This window comes from Miniopterus natalensis, chromosome 6, assembly GCF_054644295.1.
Source record: "Miniopterus natalensis isolate mMinNat1 chromosome 6, mMinNat1.hap1, whole genome shotgun sequence".
Taxonomy (NCBI): Eukaryota; Metazoa; Chordata; class Mammalia; order Chiroptera; family Miniopteridae; genus Miniopterus; species Miniopterus natalensis.
In genome coordinates, this window is record NC_142086.1 from 27682983 (window position 1) to 27701477 (window position 18495).

The following is an 18495-nucleotide window of genomic DNA, read 5'->3' on the forward strand; positions in this document are numbered from 1 at the left end:
AAGGCCCAGGCCCCCCGGAAGCCCGGGCGCGAGGCTTCACCCCTCGGGCGGGCAAGGTGCCCGCGGCCTGGGGCAGTGCCCGTCCGCGAGTGGAGGCTGCGGAGTCCCCAGGACTGAGGGTGGGCGGGAGGAGGCGGCTCCCCCGAGGCGAACAGTGACGCGGGCCCGGCCGCGGGCTGCCTGCCTCTCGGCTCTCGGAGTGGGCACCGTGGGCCCTTCTCGCGCCCCACGGCCCCCGCCGTCACGCTTCGGGGAAGCCCAGCCGAGGCCTTCCCTGACGCGCCGCAGCAGTTCCCTTACACTTCTCTCTGTGATTACTTCAGCATTTCCCTCTCGGCCCTAAAGGACTTTCTCATGTTTCTTATCATTAAAATGCCTCTTATTTAAAACTCCCTGAATAATTAAAAATGACAAATAAAGGAAGACAATGGTTGATAATCTTCCCTTAACAATAATTGATTGCTGGTGGCAGAGCAAACAGGTACAACCTCTCTAGAAGGCAACTGGCTATCATAGAAAAGGGGCTTTAAAATGCTTCTTATTTGATAAAATAATTCCCCTATGACATATCCTAATAAAAACAGGAGAAATTTAAACACAGTTACTTACAAAGATGATCACTGCAGTATTATTTATAATAGCAAAAAATCAGAAACAACCCAAGTATTCTACCATAATAGAATTGTTAAAAGCCATCTAACTTGGGTTTAATATACAAAATATAGAGAGAACTCATATAACTCAACACCAAAAAAACCCCCAAACAATTTGATTTAAAAATGGGCAGGTGAACCAAATAGACATTTTTCCAAAGAAGACATCCAATTGGCCATAAAGTACATTAGGGAAATGCAAATCAAAACCACAATAAATTATTATTCGGCCACAAGAAAGAAGGAAATCCTGTCATTTGCAACAACATGGACAGACCTTAAGGGCATTACACTAAATGAAATAAATCAGACCGAGAAAGACAAATATTGTACGATCTCACTTATATGTGGAGTCTAGAAAAACTGAACTCATAGATACAGAGAAAAGATTGGTGGTTGCCAGAGGTGGGGGTGGGGGGAAATGGGTGAAGGTAATCAAAAGTAAATACTTCCAGTTATAAGATAAATAAGTTTCGGGGATATAATGTATAGCATGGTGGCTATAGTTAACAACTGTATCTTTAAAAAAATTCTCATCACAAGAAAAAAATGTAATTATGTGAGGTGACCGGTACTAACTAAACTTATTGAGGTGATCATTTTTCAGTACATATATATATCGAATCACTATGTTGTACATCTTGGACTAATACAGTGTTATATGTCAATTATATCTCAATAAAACTGGGAAAAAACCCTAACTTTACAATAGAATATTATATAGCCATTAAAAATAAAAAATTAAAACTATTTCATGACAGAAAAAGTCCTTAAGAGATGTATTACGTGGAAAAGGTAGGTCATGAAGTTATGATACAAAGTATGAGCTCTATTTATAAAAATATATAAAACGCATAGAAAAAAACTAAAAGGAAATATATTCAATATTAACTAACAAGAGATTATCTCTAAAGTGAATTATTTTCTTTTATGTACTTCTGTATTTTTCAAAGGCTCTTATAGTCAGAAAATCCCCTTCCTTATTAAATTAAAACAATACCATTCTGTCTATAATTGTGTAGATCCCAATGTCAAAAGATATTTGACATCTGGAAACTCTCCTTAATATTCATACCTACTGCATGTCTCTCCACCTGCCCTCCTCCGATTCAGCTGTTCTACTGTTTTCGAATGCTCCTGAATGCTTTTCTCACATCTGCATACTTCAAAGATCCTATTTTAATCGTCCCCATACTTTAAAGATCAGTTAAGAACCCTTTCTTCTGTAATGCTGTCCCTGAAGACTCAGCTACCACATCAACCTCTCCCACACTTCAAGTCCTCTGGACTCGGAAGTGCTCACTTGGCCTTTGGTCCTTACTGTCTTGTATGGTCAACCTAATTCTATGTGCACTTATCTCTTCAACGGGATCAGGAGCTCCCTGACTGGGAAAGGCTCAGGAACCAGGAAGGCCGAGACAGACTCACTTTGGGAGGGCACTTAGCCCTTGTGAGCATTAGTTTTGTGTCATGGGAAATAAGAACACCAGCCTGCAAGGATGAGGCGAGTACTACATAAGATAAATGCGAGTGTGTTTAACATACTGCTAAGTACAAAGAGGAAGTAAAAAAGTATTTGTTTCCCTTCTTCATCTGGGGCCTCCAGTTTGTTACTTGTAATTGCACAGAGCTCTGTATACAGTGGGTTTACCTAACCCTGGATGGCTTTCATCTGGAGTGAACACTAGTATTTTCAGCTTTTGTTTGCTTTTTGGCAAATGACCATCTCTAGACCGAGTTACTATACTGATGAACCCGTTGCTTTTAGATATATAAAAAAGTCCAGGAATAACTGTTGTCAGCTATAATACAATGTTCTATTACTATATTAAAGAAGTAATTTGGAAATGAGTGTTGACAAGAAATCTCTAATCTGTCTGGCAGGTAGAACAGGGAGTAAGATCATCAGCAGGTGGATGTTGTCTGGAACACTTTCTGGGTAAAGCACTACAAGAGATGCATTAGAGAAATAGTCTAGAATACCACTATTTCATCCACAGAAACTGCACTTTTGTTTCAACATGTTTTCAAGTGTAATGGGAGTCTTGGGGATCCACGACTCAATTAAGTGAGAGGGAAATGCTCAACACATCCAGCTCTACAAATTCCAGAGGCTGCAAACGGATGGAATTAGTTGTGGGTCCACTAACCTTCTTAAAGCAATTGAAATCTGAATGTATTTAGGTGGGCACCTGCCCTGCAGCTTGCCACAGTCTTTATTATTCCCTATTCCATTATACCTGCTGGCTGACTTCAGAGACTCACAGCTGAGTTTTCAACTCCTGAATTAACACAGAGATCTGGCTTTACTACGTTGCACATGTGGTATCCCAAAAGTCACATGGGGGTAAGGCACACTCCCAGCTCCGGAGAGTATCACTGGCTCTTTTCACACCTTGTTTAACGAGTTCTTTAATCCTCCCTGGAGTTCCTACACCCAGGTGCACGGCACGCTTCTCCAGCAACTTAACCTGCTCCTGGACCTGTACCAAGATGGGAGAGAATGAAGAAAAGTGTGATACTGAGGCAGACAACCAAAATATATTTCCCAAATAAATGTGGCCTTCGTCCACAGTTCCTGACTCGCAGCTCCCCAAGCCCTTGCAATTTCCTAAGTGTTGAGAGTGATGAAACTGTCTTTTGTTATTTGAATGAGGTGGCTTTTGGAAGCACCTGAGGATGGAGACTGGCTCCAGGAGAACCGACCATGTAATGAGAGGGTTGGAACTTTCACTCCCGGCCTTGACCTCCAGGGAGGCAGGAGGGGCTGAAGGCTGAATCAGTTGCCAATGGCCAATGATTTAATCAAGCATGCCTATGTATTGAAGCCTCCATAAAAAACTTGACAGGAAAGAGTTTGAAGAGCTTTTGGGTTAGTGAGCCTATGGCGACTGGGGAGAATGGTGTGCTTGGAGAAGGCATGGAAGCTCCACACCCTTCCCCAGACCTTGCCCTATGCATCTCTTCCATCTGGCTGTTCCTGAGTCACATGTTTTATAACGAACTGGTGATCTAGTAAGTAAAATGCTTCTTGGAGTTTTGTGAGCTGCTCTAGCAAATTAATTGAATCCGAGGGGGTTGTGGGAACCACTGATCTATAACCAGTTGGTCATACAGGTAATAGCCTGGGCTTGTGACTAGTATCTGAAGTTGGGGGTAGGGGGTGTGTATGCTGTCTTGTGGGACTGAACCCTTAACCTGTGGAATCTGATGTATCTATCTCCAGGTGGATAATGTCAGAATTGAGTTGGATTGCAGGACATCAATAAATGATTCGGTATAAATGGGTGTCTGGAGCATTTCTTAGATGTGTGAGAAAGCACCCCCTCCACATGTTGGAACTTGGGTCCAGAAACTCTTTTCAAAGAGTCATTAGAAAATGCAGTCAATCATAGGACAATTTAGAGCATTTTGTCTAAAAGTTAAGAAAGTTAAAAAGCAAGTGGGGCTACCCTTATTTAGGGTCAACTTCTAGGGCAAAGAACGTTAACATCAAGATAGAAGAAAACAGGTAAATCTTCAAAGAGTCCAGGGGTCAAACCCCAGCTCCTGTAGAGGAGTCTTGGTGCATGTAGGAGAGTGACTGCTGTGGGGAGAGGTAGGTGTGCAGAGGTAGGGAATGTAAAGAAAACAAGAATGGTTGTTAAATATGTTATATAAGGAGGCACCAAAGAAAATGCTTGTTAAGGAGATAAGCAGAGGTTGGAGGGAAAAAGCTGAGATCTAGAAGTGGCCCTTAAGGATCACTAACATCTCCCACCAAGAACCACAGGCCCTTTGCTTACCTTTATGTGTTTTGCAAATAATTTTATAACTTTGCTGTCTCCTCTGAATACCGTCATCGACCTAATGAAAAGGAACAGATTACTGCATAAGAAAACTCACTCATTCTGGGCCATGTTGACTACTTAAGTATTATGTTTTGTTTTAGTCAAAGAATATGTGCATTAATTTATGTGTGTATATATGTGCACATGTATGTGTATATATGCATGCATAAAAATTCTGAGATTTTCAGATTAGCCATCTCTGAAATGAAATGGGTGGCCTTTTATACAGGCTTCTAACTCTCAACATGAGGCTAGCTTTACTTAGGCTTCCTTGAATGCTGAAACGCTTTACTTAGGTTTCCTTGAATACTGAAACGTGGGTCTGTGCTTGACTTGCAATACAGAATTTCTGTATTCCAGGGCCCTGGCACAGGACTTATCTTCAAACTCCACAGTACATTCTCATACGCTTGGCTGTGAGAATCTCTGACAGCAGTAGCACCAGCCATGCGCTGGGGCTGGGAGGGAGCTGGGGCTGGGCTGCAGGGAGGGGCAAGAGGCTCACGTACCTTCATCAGAGCAGCCCCCACTTTTACTTACTTTGCAGAGTGAGCTTTGCCATAAAATTTTTTATGTAGAAATGCTTCGGTATAAATGGGTATAAAATAATAAGTCTTTTAGTTGATGTTTGAGGTGAGAACTAACATGGAAAAACTGCTTGAGAATATTAGTTCCCTTTATGTATCATTGTTTTGTTTGGGGAAATATTATTGACTAGTTGGAATCTATGGGTTTGCAAATAGTGAATCATGTTATACAAGTGCTGTTACACTTGACTTTTTACTTATACATAAGGTTTCTCCATGGCAAGGTCAACTAGCAAGACAATTTAGGGGACATATCTGACATAACTCGTGGTTCTCAAGGGAGGAGATATTCTTATAAAAGTTAGAATTACTCACCACTAGTCTTTATGAATAGGGCTCGTTGTGCCTGCTCAAAAATCACCTTTTGCAAATCACCTAACCTCAAAATGGATCGTAGTTATCACCGGGGACACAGAAAAACACTGAGAATTGGTAAATGAAGTGCGACAACATAGGCTTTTATGCCCCTCAGAAAGGCAATTATGTACAGCAAACACTCAAATCAATATGACAACTTGTTTTTAAGAGGCCACCTTGAGGCCAACCTGCCTGCCATTAGAGCTTGAATATGAAATAAATTCTGTGGTGGTAGTTTTTAAAACACTGAAAAGTCACTGTAAACTACTGTGATTTCAAATAGAGTTTCTGAGAAGCAGTTGGAGTCTTGAAGATCAATTATGTTTGGAGCAGAAATAGTTGAAACACTTTTGTGGGGAAAGGAGAGTTTGAAGGACTATTAACAAAGCTTAACGACTACTTTTCTAAATTCACGATCAAATTAGTTCATTTAGACAAATAGATGCTAAATAACTACTGAGTGTCCACATTTGCACCTAAGTCTATTTGATCAAACTCTTCTTTCTTTCAGGACTTAAATTTTCCTTTACTTTGTCTTGTGTCAAATCCTGGCACAGAGCCTGGCCCTGGGAGAGAGTGAGTCTCAGTAAATCCCCTTTCGCTCTGATGGCTCTTCCCTGAAAGCTGAGTGTTACCCCAGATCCAGTGGAAGCCTTCTTGTTTATGATACAAAAGCTACAGTGAATGAGAAAGTACGTGAAAGCACGTAGTAAAGCACTGACAAATTATCTTTAAAACATAATTTTTACATTAAAATTTTTGGTCCACTTGGAATTTATCTTGGTATAAGAAGTGAGATATGGATCCAAGTTTATTTTTCCAGATGGCTACCCATTTGTTCCAACACCACTTATTAAGCAATCCATCTTTCCCTACTGATTTGTCACCTTCGCCATACGCTACGTTTTCATATACATACGGGTCTATTTCTGAACTCTCAGTTCTGTTTCACGGATCTGATCTCTCTGTCATGCATGTGCCAGTTCCATACTGTTTTAATTATTGAGATTTTGTAGGATGTTTTCTAAAAAATCTGATACTATAGGCGTAGTACCTGCTCATTAGTATATTTTTCAGAATTTCCCTGAGGGCTGATTTCTTCTCATGTGGACTTAGAACTAGTTTACTTAGTTTAAAAACAATTCTTTTGGAGTTTTGTTGGAAATCTGTGATACTTATGGATTATCCTAGGTAAAACAGATGCCTTTACAACACTGAATCTATTCAAGACATGGTAGCCTTTTTGTGATTGTTCAAGGTCTTCTGCATCGCTGTGTAATATTTTCTTTATATAGGTTTTGGTAAGTTTATTTCTTGGTGTTCTATCTTTTCTTGTTGTTTTAAATTAGATCTTTTCTTCTAACTGGTTATTGCTCCTACGATCTCCCTGTTTTCACCTTTGCCCTCTACAATGTGTGTTTGCCACACAGCAGCCAAAGAGATCCTTCAGAATGGTTATTCAGGTCTTTCTGACTGTCCCCTTTGCTTGGCACACTCTTAGATGTCTGCTTGGCTTTCTCCTTCACCTGTTTAAGTCTCAGCTCACACGCCATCTCCTTAAAGACACTTTCTGGGACTACCCTTTTAAAAGCAGCCCCATCTACTTCTTCCCCTTTGCCATGCTGTATTTTTTCTTATATGACTTATCACTAGCTGACATTATAATGTATATTTACTTGCTTACTGTCTGTGCCCCACACTGGAAAGTAAGTTCTATGAGAGAGCGGACTCTGTTTTGTGCATCGCTACATCTCCAGCGTACAGAACGTATCAGTTCGGCACATATCGGTTATTCGGAAAACATCTATGAAATAGTAGGTGAAGCGTCCAACCTAATGAGCTCCAGGGCTCGGACGGCAGAGCTGCAGATGACCAGCATCAGGACCGACTTCTTCTCAGTATGGTTCTTCCGAAGCTTTACCCACTTAGGGCAGACTGAAGAAAAGGCCATAAGGAAATACATTATTGTAAATACAGCAACATAGGGCCCCCCAAACTGAGTGTTCTCCAATTACTTCTTTGTTAATGTTTAAGTAAAATAAAATATAATGAGCACTGTTTAGATTCTATTCTCTGGTTACTGTAGGTATTAGATGAAAATGAAATATCATTAACTTACAACACAAAACATATATATTATGCCAAATAGCTAAATGTGACTAGTTTTAGGACTAAATAAAAAAAGTTTAAAATAATGCATCTGTGATATTTTAATTTGTTTGATGCTTGAAAGCAATGTTGACTGGGAAAATAATTCTGATTCAATAATGTTAAATTTTAAAGGGACACTGAGCATAAAATAAAAAACGGAAATGATGCTGCAACAAAGCAAACAGTTGTTAAACAGTGACACTGCGCTAGGCACTCTACATGCAACCTTGTTTAGTTCTCTTAACCCAGTGAGGTTGAGTCTATTACCTACATTTACAATTGCTGAATTTGAGGCTACAAAGTATATGAACTCAAGCTGAGTGTCCCCAGATTGATTAGAGTTTGAAAGAAGGATGCTAAATCTCCACATCTAAATATTTCATTGTTGGTTACAAACAATGACTAGCTCCTGTGAATAATCCAGTTATTACCGACTACACACAATACATATTGGAAAGGTCAAATTAGGTTGACCATGTAATACCTGAGGTCTGAGTTCTGAAGATGTGAACAGTCTCAGAATCTCATAGTTGGAACAGGGGTCACACAGTCCAACTTCCTATCTTTCAGATAACAGAGTCAAGTCCCAGGGAGTTCTCGGTGACCTGTCCCAGGTCAGAGAGCAAATTAGTAGGGGACCTGAACTAGTAGGGGACCTAATTATTCTCTAGGTTCCTAGACTAATACTTCTAATGTGTTATAAACAAAAATGAGCCCAAACCCCAAAGCCAGAGCAAAACAAGAATAAACTTAAATAAATAAAAATCATTATCAATAGGGACCTTAAAAAACCCTCCATTTAAAATCCATTTAAGGTGGAAACTGTTTTAAAACAGTAGAAACTTGATTTTAAGTGCAGTTTTGAAAATTTTTATTTCAAAGAGACTGAACATATGTTTTAATGTAATAACTTGGTGAATAATTTTTAAAAAATGAGTTTACTTACTTTCTTTTAGGTATGATGAAAGACTATGAGTCAAATCATTGGCCTTGAGAAAACAGGAGTCTAGAAATATAAGAAACATGCTTTGTAGTGAATTTTGCAACTATTTCATTGTTTATCTCACAGAATAAAAGTAGATGAAGTGACATGTGAATGGTGTGTTCTTGAACAAGGTTGTAAAACGTTAGTGAATTGGGGGCTCATTATATATTTAAAGTGTTGTCTAGTATTTACAACAATAGCAGCAGCAACAAGTAAACTTTAACTGTCCATAGTTTCTTAGGGTAGTGAAATAAAAGCTTATTGTATTAGTCAATGGATTAATGAAGCATCTTTATTTTTCAAATCTATGCAACAGGTAATATACAAAGGCAGAACTGAAACAGCTAACAAATCTATGTAGAAATGTTCAAACCCACTAGTCATCATATGCATGCAAATTAATACAATGATGAGATGACTTTTACACACACATTAGATGTATAGCACCAAGTGTTATCTAGAATGTAGGGTGACAAAAACTCTTATGAACTGTAGGTGGGGTGTAAACTGATATAGCTATTCTGGAAAGTAGTAAAAATAAGATGTATACCACCCCATGACCCCATGATTACATTCCTGAGCACATAATGGAAAGAAATTCTTGTTATGGTCTATAAAGAGACATACACAAGTATATTCACTCTAACATTATTTGTGATAGTAGGGAGCTAGAAGCAACCTAGGTGTCCATATCTGAGAGAATAGATGAGTAATAGGCGATAGATGACATCACTGGAATACTACGCAGCATTTAGAAGCACTGAACTAGATGTGTATAAATCCAACAGGTATATCTCAAAAAAGTGTTAAGTCAGGAAAGACACAGAATGAGTGGTTCAGCACAACATCATTTAGATAAATTGCAAAATGCACACAAATACAGCAACATGACGTATTTTGCAATAGCATATACATTTAGAAACATATTAACACAGAATGAATGCCTGCAGGGAAAGGAAATTGGCATGTGCAGTTGGGAAAGAATGAGAATAATACATAAAAACACAGTATAACATAACACAACACAATAAAAGACAATATAACACTAAAACACAGGGACTTGCTCAACCAAAGACAATCCTGGTCTAGCAATCACGTAGTATTGTTAACTCTGTAACTGAGATGGATAGAAAAGCAGCAGCATGTTTATCATTCTAATTCTATAAAGAAAAGTTTGTCTATAAACACAGCAGAGAGCTAGGGAGTAAACTATTACTAAATTAAATGACATTTATATTGTGACCCAGCATGTATAACACATTATGTGAGTAATGAACTTCAAAGATGTTGCCTCCTGTACTGTTGTAGAGCCTTTGATGGTCTTTAAAACTGTAATTTCCCAAGCCTGGAGATGATCAGACTCACCTGGAGAGCTTTGCAAAACATACAGATTCCTGGTATGGACTCCCTCTTTCATAGTGAGTCAGAATTCCCTGGGGGAGAGCCTGGGAATTTGCTTTTTTACGTTGCCGGTGATTCAGTTGCACTAGCCTACAGGCTTTCAGCAGTGATCTAAACCACACTGCAGCTCTCAGGAGGACAGCAAGGTTAGCTCCAAGGGATTGCCTGCCTCGAAACTCTAATTAAATGCCCATGTGCATGACATTAACAATGTACAGTGCACCATGTTAATTGAAAAGACATGTTCCTGCCCTACAGACACAAACAACCTCAAATCAAAACCAAGTTACACACTCGACAAACTAAATAGGAAAAATATTTTATTATTTACATATATTTATGCCCCTTCCTGAGCCTGCACCAAACAACCCATGGTGCATCCCTCCTCTCCCCTCGCATAGACTTCCTCGCTCCTTGGTCTCATCAGTGTAGTGATGGCCTTTTCTCTACAACCTTCCTATGATGCCCTGTGAATCAGAATGGCCTAGTTTTTTAACTGAAAATGAAAACCTGCTCTTTTTGCCTGTAACAGTATTTTTACCATATTTACAACTTTTTTCTTCCTCCCTAAACCAACGCATGACCACAATTCTTGCCTACCTGTGCTACTGAACTCTAATATGGCAATTATATAATGTAAACTCACTATGGAACTCAAATGACTCCTTAAATGTTTCTTTTGACCTTCGATTCTCTACCATTCTAGCAAATTAAGGTTAATTAATTATATTCCATGAGGTTACAGAGTAGCAGTGGTCCCACTATCTCACAAGTCTTTCCAAAGTTGAAGGTATACTCTAACAAAAAACTAGAAAGGAAAATTGACCACCGAGCCCCAGTAAAATCACACTTGCAGTTAAACCCTGAAAAGAGGCTTTGTTATAACACTTGCTTCTTGAGAACGAGCAGCCGGGACCCAGCTCCCCTCAGAGGAGATGCTGTGCTGGGAAGCGTGGTTGCTCACTGCTGCTGGAGCCGTGGGGCTCAGCAAGTCAGAACTCCAGTTCGCGCTCATGTGGAAACGCACTCCTTCAATTCCCGAGAGGACATCCCTTTTGGAAAAGAAACAGGGCACTCATGTCTCCAACCCAATGTGCATTTCATAAAAAAAGTGTATCACAAAGGAATTATAAAAATTCCGGGAACGGGCTGGTTTTCAGTTTCTCAAGCCTCCAGAAAGCATAACGTTGTGATGGAAAAAGGAAATCAAGCTACCCTTGACTTTTTCCAAAAGCAGTGTTAGATAGCCCTCGTGGTCTATAAATAGCTCATCTCAGGCAGAGCACCCAAACTGCTTGAGGACTGAGTTTATGACATCTCTTTTCTTCAGTCTCTGCCCAGGAGTTATAGGACGTATCATAAATTTGAAATTCATGAAAATAAGTTGTTTTAAGAATTCTGCAATATCTTTTAACTTAATTATAAATACTCTAAGACAGCAGACTTCAAACAATAGTAGGCTGAAGAATTGCCTTGTTAAAAATGCAGAATTTTGTCCCTGTCTTTAGATAGTTTGCTTGAAAAAGTCTGGGCCGGGACCCCAAAAACTGTCCTAAAAACAAAACCATAAGTAGAAATCCATGATAAGAACAACAACAAAACTAAGCTGCTTATTAAAGCTAACGTTCTTGCCTATAAAAGACGAATACATTCGTGTTTCATATCTATACTTTTAAATGTGTGGTTTGTCTTTATTTAACTTCTGTCTTCCTTAGGGATTCTTACTCCTTGAAGAATATGCTAAAAAAAAATTCATACCCAACAACTAGCCTTTTGAATAAAAATAAAATTAAAACCTTTCTATTAGATTGAACAAATGCCACTTAGCATCTTCATAAAGAAATCATAAAAGAATGAAAACCATGAGGCTGAGGAAAGGATATCAGGCTGGGTAAACCGTATTTGTGTCTGGCTGAGACACCTTGCCATAACACAGAGTAAGGATGAATCCATTTTGCGCCTCATCATCAGGAAAGTTGCTAGCAATTAACAATGGGTCCTTCTGCATGACTAATCTCAGACTAGTAAGAAGGAAAAAAAAAAGGGGAAAAAGCCAAAGAAGCCTGGCTGTACCTGGTAGCTTCAGTTCTTCTAACTCAATCACCGAGCGACTGCTGCTGTAATAGTCTTTCATCAGTTGCTGCAGGTCTTCAGGTGTCCCTGGTTTTGGCTCTGACTTTGCAAGAATGTCAGTAATTTTCTTCTAAGACACGAGAAGAAAAAAAACAGGAGGAAAGATTCTAGTATGGCATTTCGCTTAGGGCAGGTTGGCTCCTCTGGCACTTAAGCTGCACATAGGTCTCGGTGGTAACCGAGTATGAATGTGAGTTCTGATAAACACACTTGAGAAAGCATAACAGATATTCCTTGGGTATTACTGCTTTGGAAAATGAATGGATGATCTAAAAGCCCCCTTGTAACTCTTTGTTGCAAAGACTTCTAGGAGAACTGACATTTTTATAGCAGTCTCCATAATAGGGTATTCTTTTCTGTTAAAAGTCAAGAAATCTTGTTGCTGTGGAACCCCTCCTTAAGCCTGGGAGAGCAGTTTCGAGAATTTCTTGCCTAACTTGGTTTTTAAGGTTTGGATTTCTGGGATTAGAGTAAAAGCTGCAGGAGTAATCCAAGCATAGGACCCACTACAAAGGGGGATTTTCAGACTCTCAGTTCTCAAGTCTTGGGGGATATAGTCTTGAAGCAGTCCTATGGAAAGCAGAACAGGAAATACTGCACAACATCTATTTTGATTTGGACTTATTTGTGTAGCATTTACTGAATGCCTGCAATGTACTAGGAGCACACAATTGTTCATTTAATTTTCATCATAAACTTCCCTTCTCATTTCCTTCTAATGTTTCACCAAAGATCTAGAAAGAGCCGTTCCTCACTCAACCTCCCCAGGCCCCAGCTTTTTTTCCTCCTTCCACAATATCCTCATTTCTATAGCAGTGCCAAGAATGGGCCAAATTCTGTCAAACGAATTAACTTTTAAAAATACGTCATCGGTGGGCACACTTCAGCATGACCTCAGCCAAGGCTCAACTATCTAGCTAGAGTTCCGACCTTGAGCCACCAAGAACTTAACACCCCTGAAGGCCATTAGTGCACAAACTATCAAAGAGACGTTAACATTACTTCTTTAAGGGACTTGCCAAACCTCAGCCAATTTGGCATTTCCTATCTTCCTACTTGGCCATTTGCAAGCAAAGAAAACACATGCACACACCGCCGTTCTCTAAAAGTCTGCTGGTAAGTAACCGGTTTGAGTCCCCCTTCTCTCCTCTAATCCCAGCCGTATTTCCTCTGCTGACTTCAGCAGTAGACCCTTCTTGGCAGGGAGAGAATTACACTCCTGTTTTCATAACTGTGGTGGAAGGTCAAAGCTAACCACACTTTCTCCAAGTCCTGAGCCATAAGAAAGTTTGTATAGGAGCAAGAGTCCTTCATATGCTCCCAGGCAAGTATTAAAATGCAAGGGGTGACTTTTGCTTTAAATTATGGTTCCAAATGAGAGTCAGAAGTGCCTTATACTACCTTCATCTGCTTATTATTTTCTTCTTGTTAATATTCTAAGATAAAAGGTTTTAAAAACTGAAATGGATAAGAAAAGAAGGTTGGTAAACTTTCCTTGGACAGAGCCAGAGGGGCCAGAGGGCAGGAGAGTTCTGGGCCCTTCTAGAATTAGAAACCCCTGTCTGACTTCTAACCACACTGAAAACACAGGGTGGGGAAGAGAGATGTTTAATGTTCCACAAAACTGAAACAGGAATCAGAAGGATTCATTTTTAGCTCCAACAGAAACACTTATTACGAGTGACCTTAGGAAAGTCACAAAACCTCACCAAATCTTACAATTTCTGCAACTCTAAAGTGGTGATTACAGTAACTGCCTCATCAAAGTATACTGAACAAAAAGGTGATGTAAACCATGCAGGGCCACACCATTGTAAAAAATTATTAATATTACCTTTCTCCTCTTCCTGGTCTTAGTGGCATCTTCTTTTGTTTCCTTTGGTTGTATCAAGAAACATTCCTTAGGCTATAAAAAATACAAATGAGAGTACTATGCTAAGTGAAATAAGCCAGTCGGAGAAAGACAAATATCACATGATCTCACTTATATGTGGAATCTAATGAACAAAATAGATTAAAAAACATGGATGCATGGTACAGACTGACAAATCTCAGAGGGAAGGGGGTGGGGTGGAAAGAGATTAACCAAAGAAGTTATATGCATATATGCATAGCCCATGGACACAGTCAATAGTGCCATGAAGGCCTGGTTGGGAGTGGGGGGTGAGGGAGCAGAGCAGGGTGAAGGGGGTCAATGGTGGAAAAAAGGGGGCACATCTGTAATACTTTCAACAATAAGAATACATAAAAAAAAGAAAGAAATGAGAAAACTTTTCTCTTAGTGTGATGCGGTGTCAACTAATGATACCAATCCCAAAGTACCTACCGCCATAAATATATTCTTCAGAGTATCTTGGTGATATTCTACAGGCAGAGAGATGCTGGAATACCCACTGTAGGCTATGATACAGACTGGAAAATCTTTGAACAGAGGTCAGAATGTGTGAGTGCACATGTGTGTTTGGGGTGATGGTGCAGGGCCTTAAAGATGAAAGACAATAGCCAGGTTTGTAAAATACAGGCAGAAAGAGATGTGATGAAACTGAAGATGTAATGAGAAAGTCTGACTGGTAAGACTGGTATTTTCCATGAACTAGCAATGTGTGAGTATGTATTTCCAAGTCACTGGTTTATTGCTTCATTATTTTGTTATTCTTTCCTTTTCTCAATAAGCAAAGAAAATCTGAAGTAGGATATATTTACTTACATTTTTATAAAACCTGCAACAAATGTCTTATCTATAGTGACCACAAAATGAATGTTTCTGCTGATGGTCTGAGAGGTTTTAGTACCAGGGCATCTTGAGTAATCAATTTTGCCTGTTGCCTTGACCCCTGTGTACCCTATACTATCTAGTGCTATTTTTACCCTGTCTTTTTTTTTTTTTTTAATGTAGAAAAACAGGAAATTTGGACTATGGCCTTGATTTATAAAATAGAATGCCTCAGATTCCGTATTTATTAATCATAAGCAGGAATATAAAATGTTTCCTGTGCTGGGTCTTTTATGCAACATTTTCAAACAAGTTGCCAAGTAAGATATAAAATGTAAGTGCAAACTTATTCTGGTTTTTTCTTGATTAAGTTTCCATTCCAACTAGAGAATACTCAGTTTAAGCTGGTAAGCTACTAACTAAAGCAATCTTGTCCACTGGCTCTGTTTAAAATGATTACAGATGAAGCTTTCTATTACACTTTGCAGACAGTCTGCAGATTAAGAATGCCTATGGCCTGAAGCCAGAGAGAGATATATAATGCTACATAATTTCTTCAAGACATGGGGCCAGGACCAGCAGTTTCTAGACACTGTTTCAGTTAGTAGAGAAGTAGATTCAAAAGGCTCAAGATTAAAGTAAAGTGGAATCTTGAAATTTTAGCTTCTTCTCAGTTAAAACAAAAAACCTGCAAAGAGCAATTGCATCATAGCTAAAGAATAAAAAGGATATTATGACCTCTCGTATTTAGAAAGTTAAACTGTCTTGTGGATGCAGATACATGCCAATTAGAAACTGGGCCAAGGCCACTAATGTGTCACAGAAGCTGCCAGATGGTCATAAGAGTCCAATTATAGACCAGGCCAACATTCAGCTCATGCTCCTAAGGCAAAGGCCCAGATATGATTAGCAGATCCCTCAAGGCATACTGCAGTGTCTTGTCACCAGTATCAAGGTTTTTGGGAAGCGGATGTAGTTCGATTTTCTTATTTAGCAAATGGGGGTGCTCTTTAAGAGGGGTGCTGGACTGTATTTATGCTAGGTTTACAAAGCCAATCAGCTCAACATGACACAAATCTGGACATGAGCTGTGTTGTAAGGACAAAGACTCTGGAAGAAAAATAAAAATGTAATCCTGAATCATACATCAGAATAAAGAAACATGTTTGATGAATTGCTTTAGTCAAGATACAGAATCAGGTTTACATGTTAGGTTCAAATTCTTAGATCATCCTAAAGAAAATGCAGTATATATTTTTTTCTGGGAGCAGCCCCCTTAGCTGGTTGAGGTAGGGTAAAAATGAAGAAGCCAAGTTTATTGGGTCAATTTCCATAGAAGTGAGATGGCTTTATGAGGAAATACAAATCCATAGTATTGAAAATTCCTAAACTTAGCTGTCTTATGAATGCTGATGTTTGCCTTCAGAGGGTAGGTAAGAAGTTGTGGAAGACTCAGGTCAGGCTAACTAACCATTTCTGGAAACCAATTCCAACAGTATATGTTTTTGATAGTTGATAAGTAATGTCACTATATGTCTTTATGTGAAATATAGTGATTTTAAATATGTAGCAAAATATGTAGTTGAAATATTTAGAAGAATCACGCTTCCCAAAAATATATGAAAAAAATTAAAGCTTTTAAGTGAAGTAATTGGGGTATATACTCAATTCCTTAAAGTGTCAAAATATATATTCTTTAATAATAATTCTTCTGGTTAAACATGGCAAATCAACAACAAAATGCCACTATAATGAAAATAAAAGTGAAAAGGTACAAACCTATAAGAATCAAGAAATAAGGAGAGAGGATAACAGTAGTAGAGAGATTTGAACAACAACTTGGAAAATAAAAAGTGATTACAACTGCATGGAAGTGATGTAGCAGAGAGAGAAAGCTAGCACCTGGGGTTTTGGGAGAGGTGGAAGCTAATAATAAGTGACACTGTTTGAACTGTTTGAACTGTCCGAAAAGGTTCCGTAGGTGGAGGCACAAGGTACTATAGAGAATGAAGGGTTTAAAAGAAAGAGATTGTTTGAAAGTCTATGTTTAGAAAAATTAGCCTCCCTCACACCTCCCACTGAGCGGTATCTCCTGCCCAGGCAGGCAAGCAACCCTATTATTACTGTTTCCTCTCATCTGCTCTTCCTGGCAGAAAACTGGAGGCTCTTCTCTGGAGAGGACCAGAGGACCAAGAAGTCTGGCACAGGGGAGGTAGGACAGAGGCTGAGGCTCACTTCGTTTTCCCGTCCCTCTTTCAGGATGTTTCAAGCCAGGCTTATATACTGCAGGCAGGAGAACACTAAATTCTCTGGACAAATGGCCTAAGAGAAATGCCACAAGAGAGTGACATTTTGGGGTGCCATACTAAAAATCTAGCTTGTTATCCCGTCCCCCTCCCATGAAGTCCACTAATCAACAAGTCTAACTATGTACAAAAATTTTTTATCAACTCTGTAGTGTATCTCTCTTTAATATGAATAGACAGCTAAAGTCCATCAGACAGCTAAGGAAAGTCTACAACATAAGAGCAAATAAACAACAATAAAAATCCTGAGGAAAGAGGGCTATTTCTTCAAAATAATTACAATGAATATTCTCAGACAGATAAGGAAAGAATTTGCATCCATGAAAAAAAGAATGCTATAAAAAAGATACAAACAGAAATCATTTAAATATTAAAACAAATTAAAAAGTTGAAATGAAAATGTGGGAGGGCCCGGTCAGGCATGGCTAAGTGGTTGAGCATTGACCTAGGATTCAGGAGATCACTGTTTGATTCTTGGTGAGGGCACATGCCCGGATTGCGGGCTTGATCCCCAGTCGGGGGCCTGCAGGAGGCAGCCAATCAATGATGACTCTCTCATCACTGGTGTTTCCATCTCTCTCTCTCCCTCTCCCTTCCTCTCTCTGAAATCAATAAAGATATGTTAAAAAAAAAAAAAAAAAGTGGGAGGGAGGCTTAAAGATAAAGTAGAGGAAATCTCCCAGAAAGATTTTTAAAGTGGTAAGAAAATCAGAGAATCAGTCCAAGAAATACAACATTCCAGTAAAAGGTATTACAGAAAAAGGGGTCATATAAAATAGTGAGGAAGGAGTGATGAAAAAAATAATACAAGAAAAACTACCTAGAACTACAGGGAACATTTTTAACATGAAACTCAAAATTAAAATCCCATTAGGTATAGAGTACAATAAATAAAATAAAAATACCCACACCAAAGACCATCATTGTGAAGTTTGAAAACATTATGGACAAATAAAAGATTCTAAAAATTTTCAAAGAGAAAAACAATAACATTCAAAATACAAAGGGTCAGAAAAAAGAATGGTTTCAGATCTTGCAATAGCATTACTGGATGCTAGAACTCACTGGAACAATGCCTTCAAAATTATGAGGAAAATTTATTTGCAAACTAGACTTTTATACCCAGCCAAACTATCAATAAAACTAAGAGTAAATTAAGGTCTCAAAAAATTTACTTTCTACCTACAGACATTGAAGGTTATAGCTCAGCAAAATAAAGGTTTAAACCAAGACCAAGATATGGAAGTCAGCAAATAGGGAGACTAACCCAGAAGAGTGCTGAAGGGGCAGTAAAGTCTCAATTGCTCAACAGGCCTAGAGAATAACCAATGCAGAGTGGAATAGGAGCATGGAGGTCTGCAGAGAAGAACAATAACTGA

The 18495-nt window shown here is 39.0% G+C and overlaps 1 protein-coding gene across 1 annotated transcript in view; it reads right to left on the reverse strand.

Annotated features, from left to right (window-relative positions):
• Positions 1 to 18495, reverse strand: part of CMSS1 (cms1 ribosomal small subunit homolog) — a 342712-nt gene that overhangs the window by 4532 nt on the left and 319685 nt on the right. The window contains exons 3-8 of the mRNA XM_016199715.2: positions 13932 to 14003; positions 12038 to 12167; positions 8525 to 8584; positions 7260 to 7362; positions 4439 to 4499; positions 3049 to 3136 (exon numbers count right to left, since the gene is read on the reverse strand). Coding sequence (XP_016055201.1) covers positions 3049 to 3136; positions 4439 to 4499; positions 7260 to 7362; positions 8525 to 8584; positions 12038 to 12167; positions 13932 to 14003 — 514 coding nt within the window. The remainder of the gene's footprint in view (positions 1 to 3048; positions 3137 to 4438; positions 4500 to 7259; positions 7363 to 8524; positions 8585 to 12037; positions 12168 to 13931; positions 14004 to 18495) is intronic.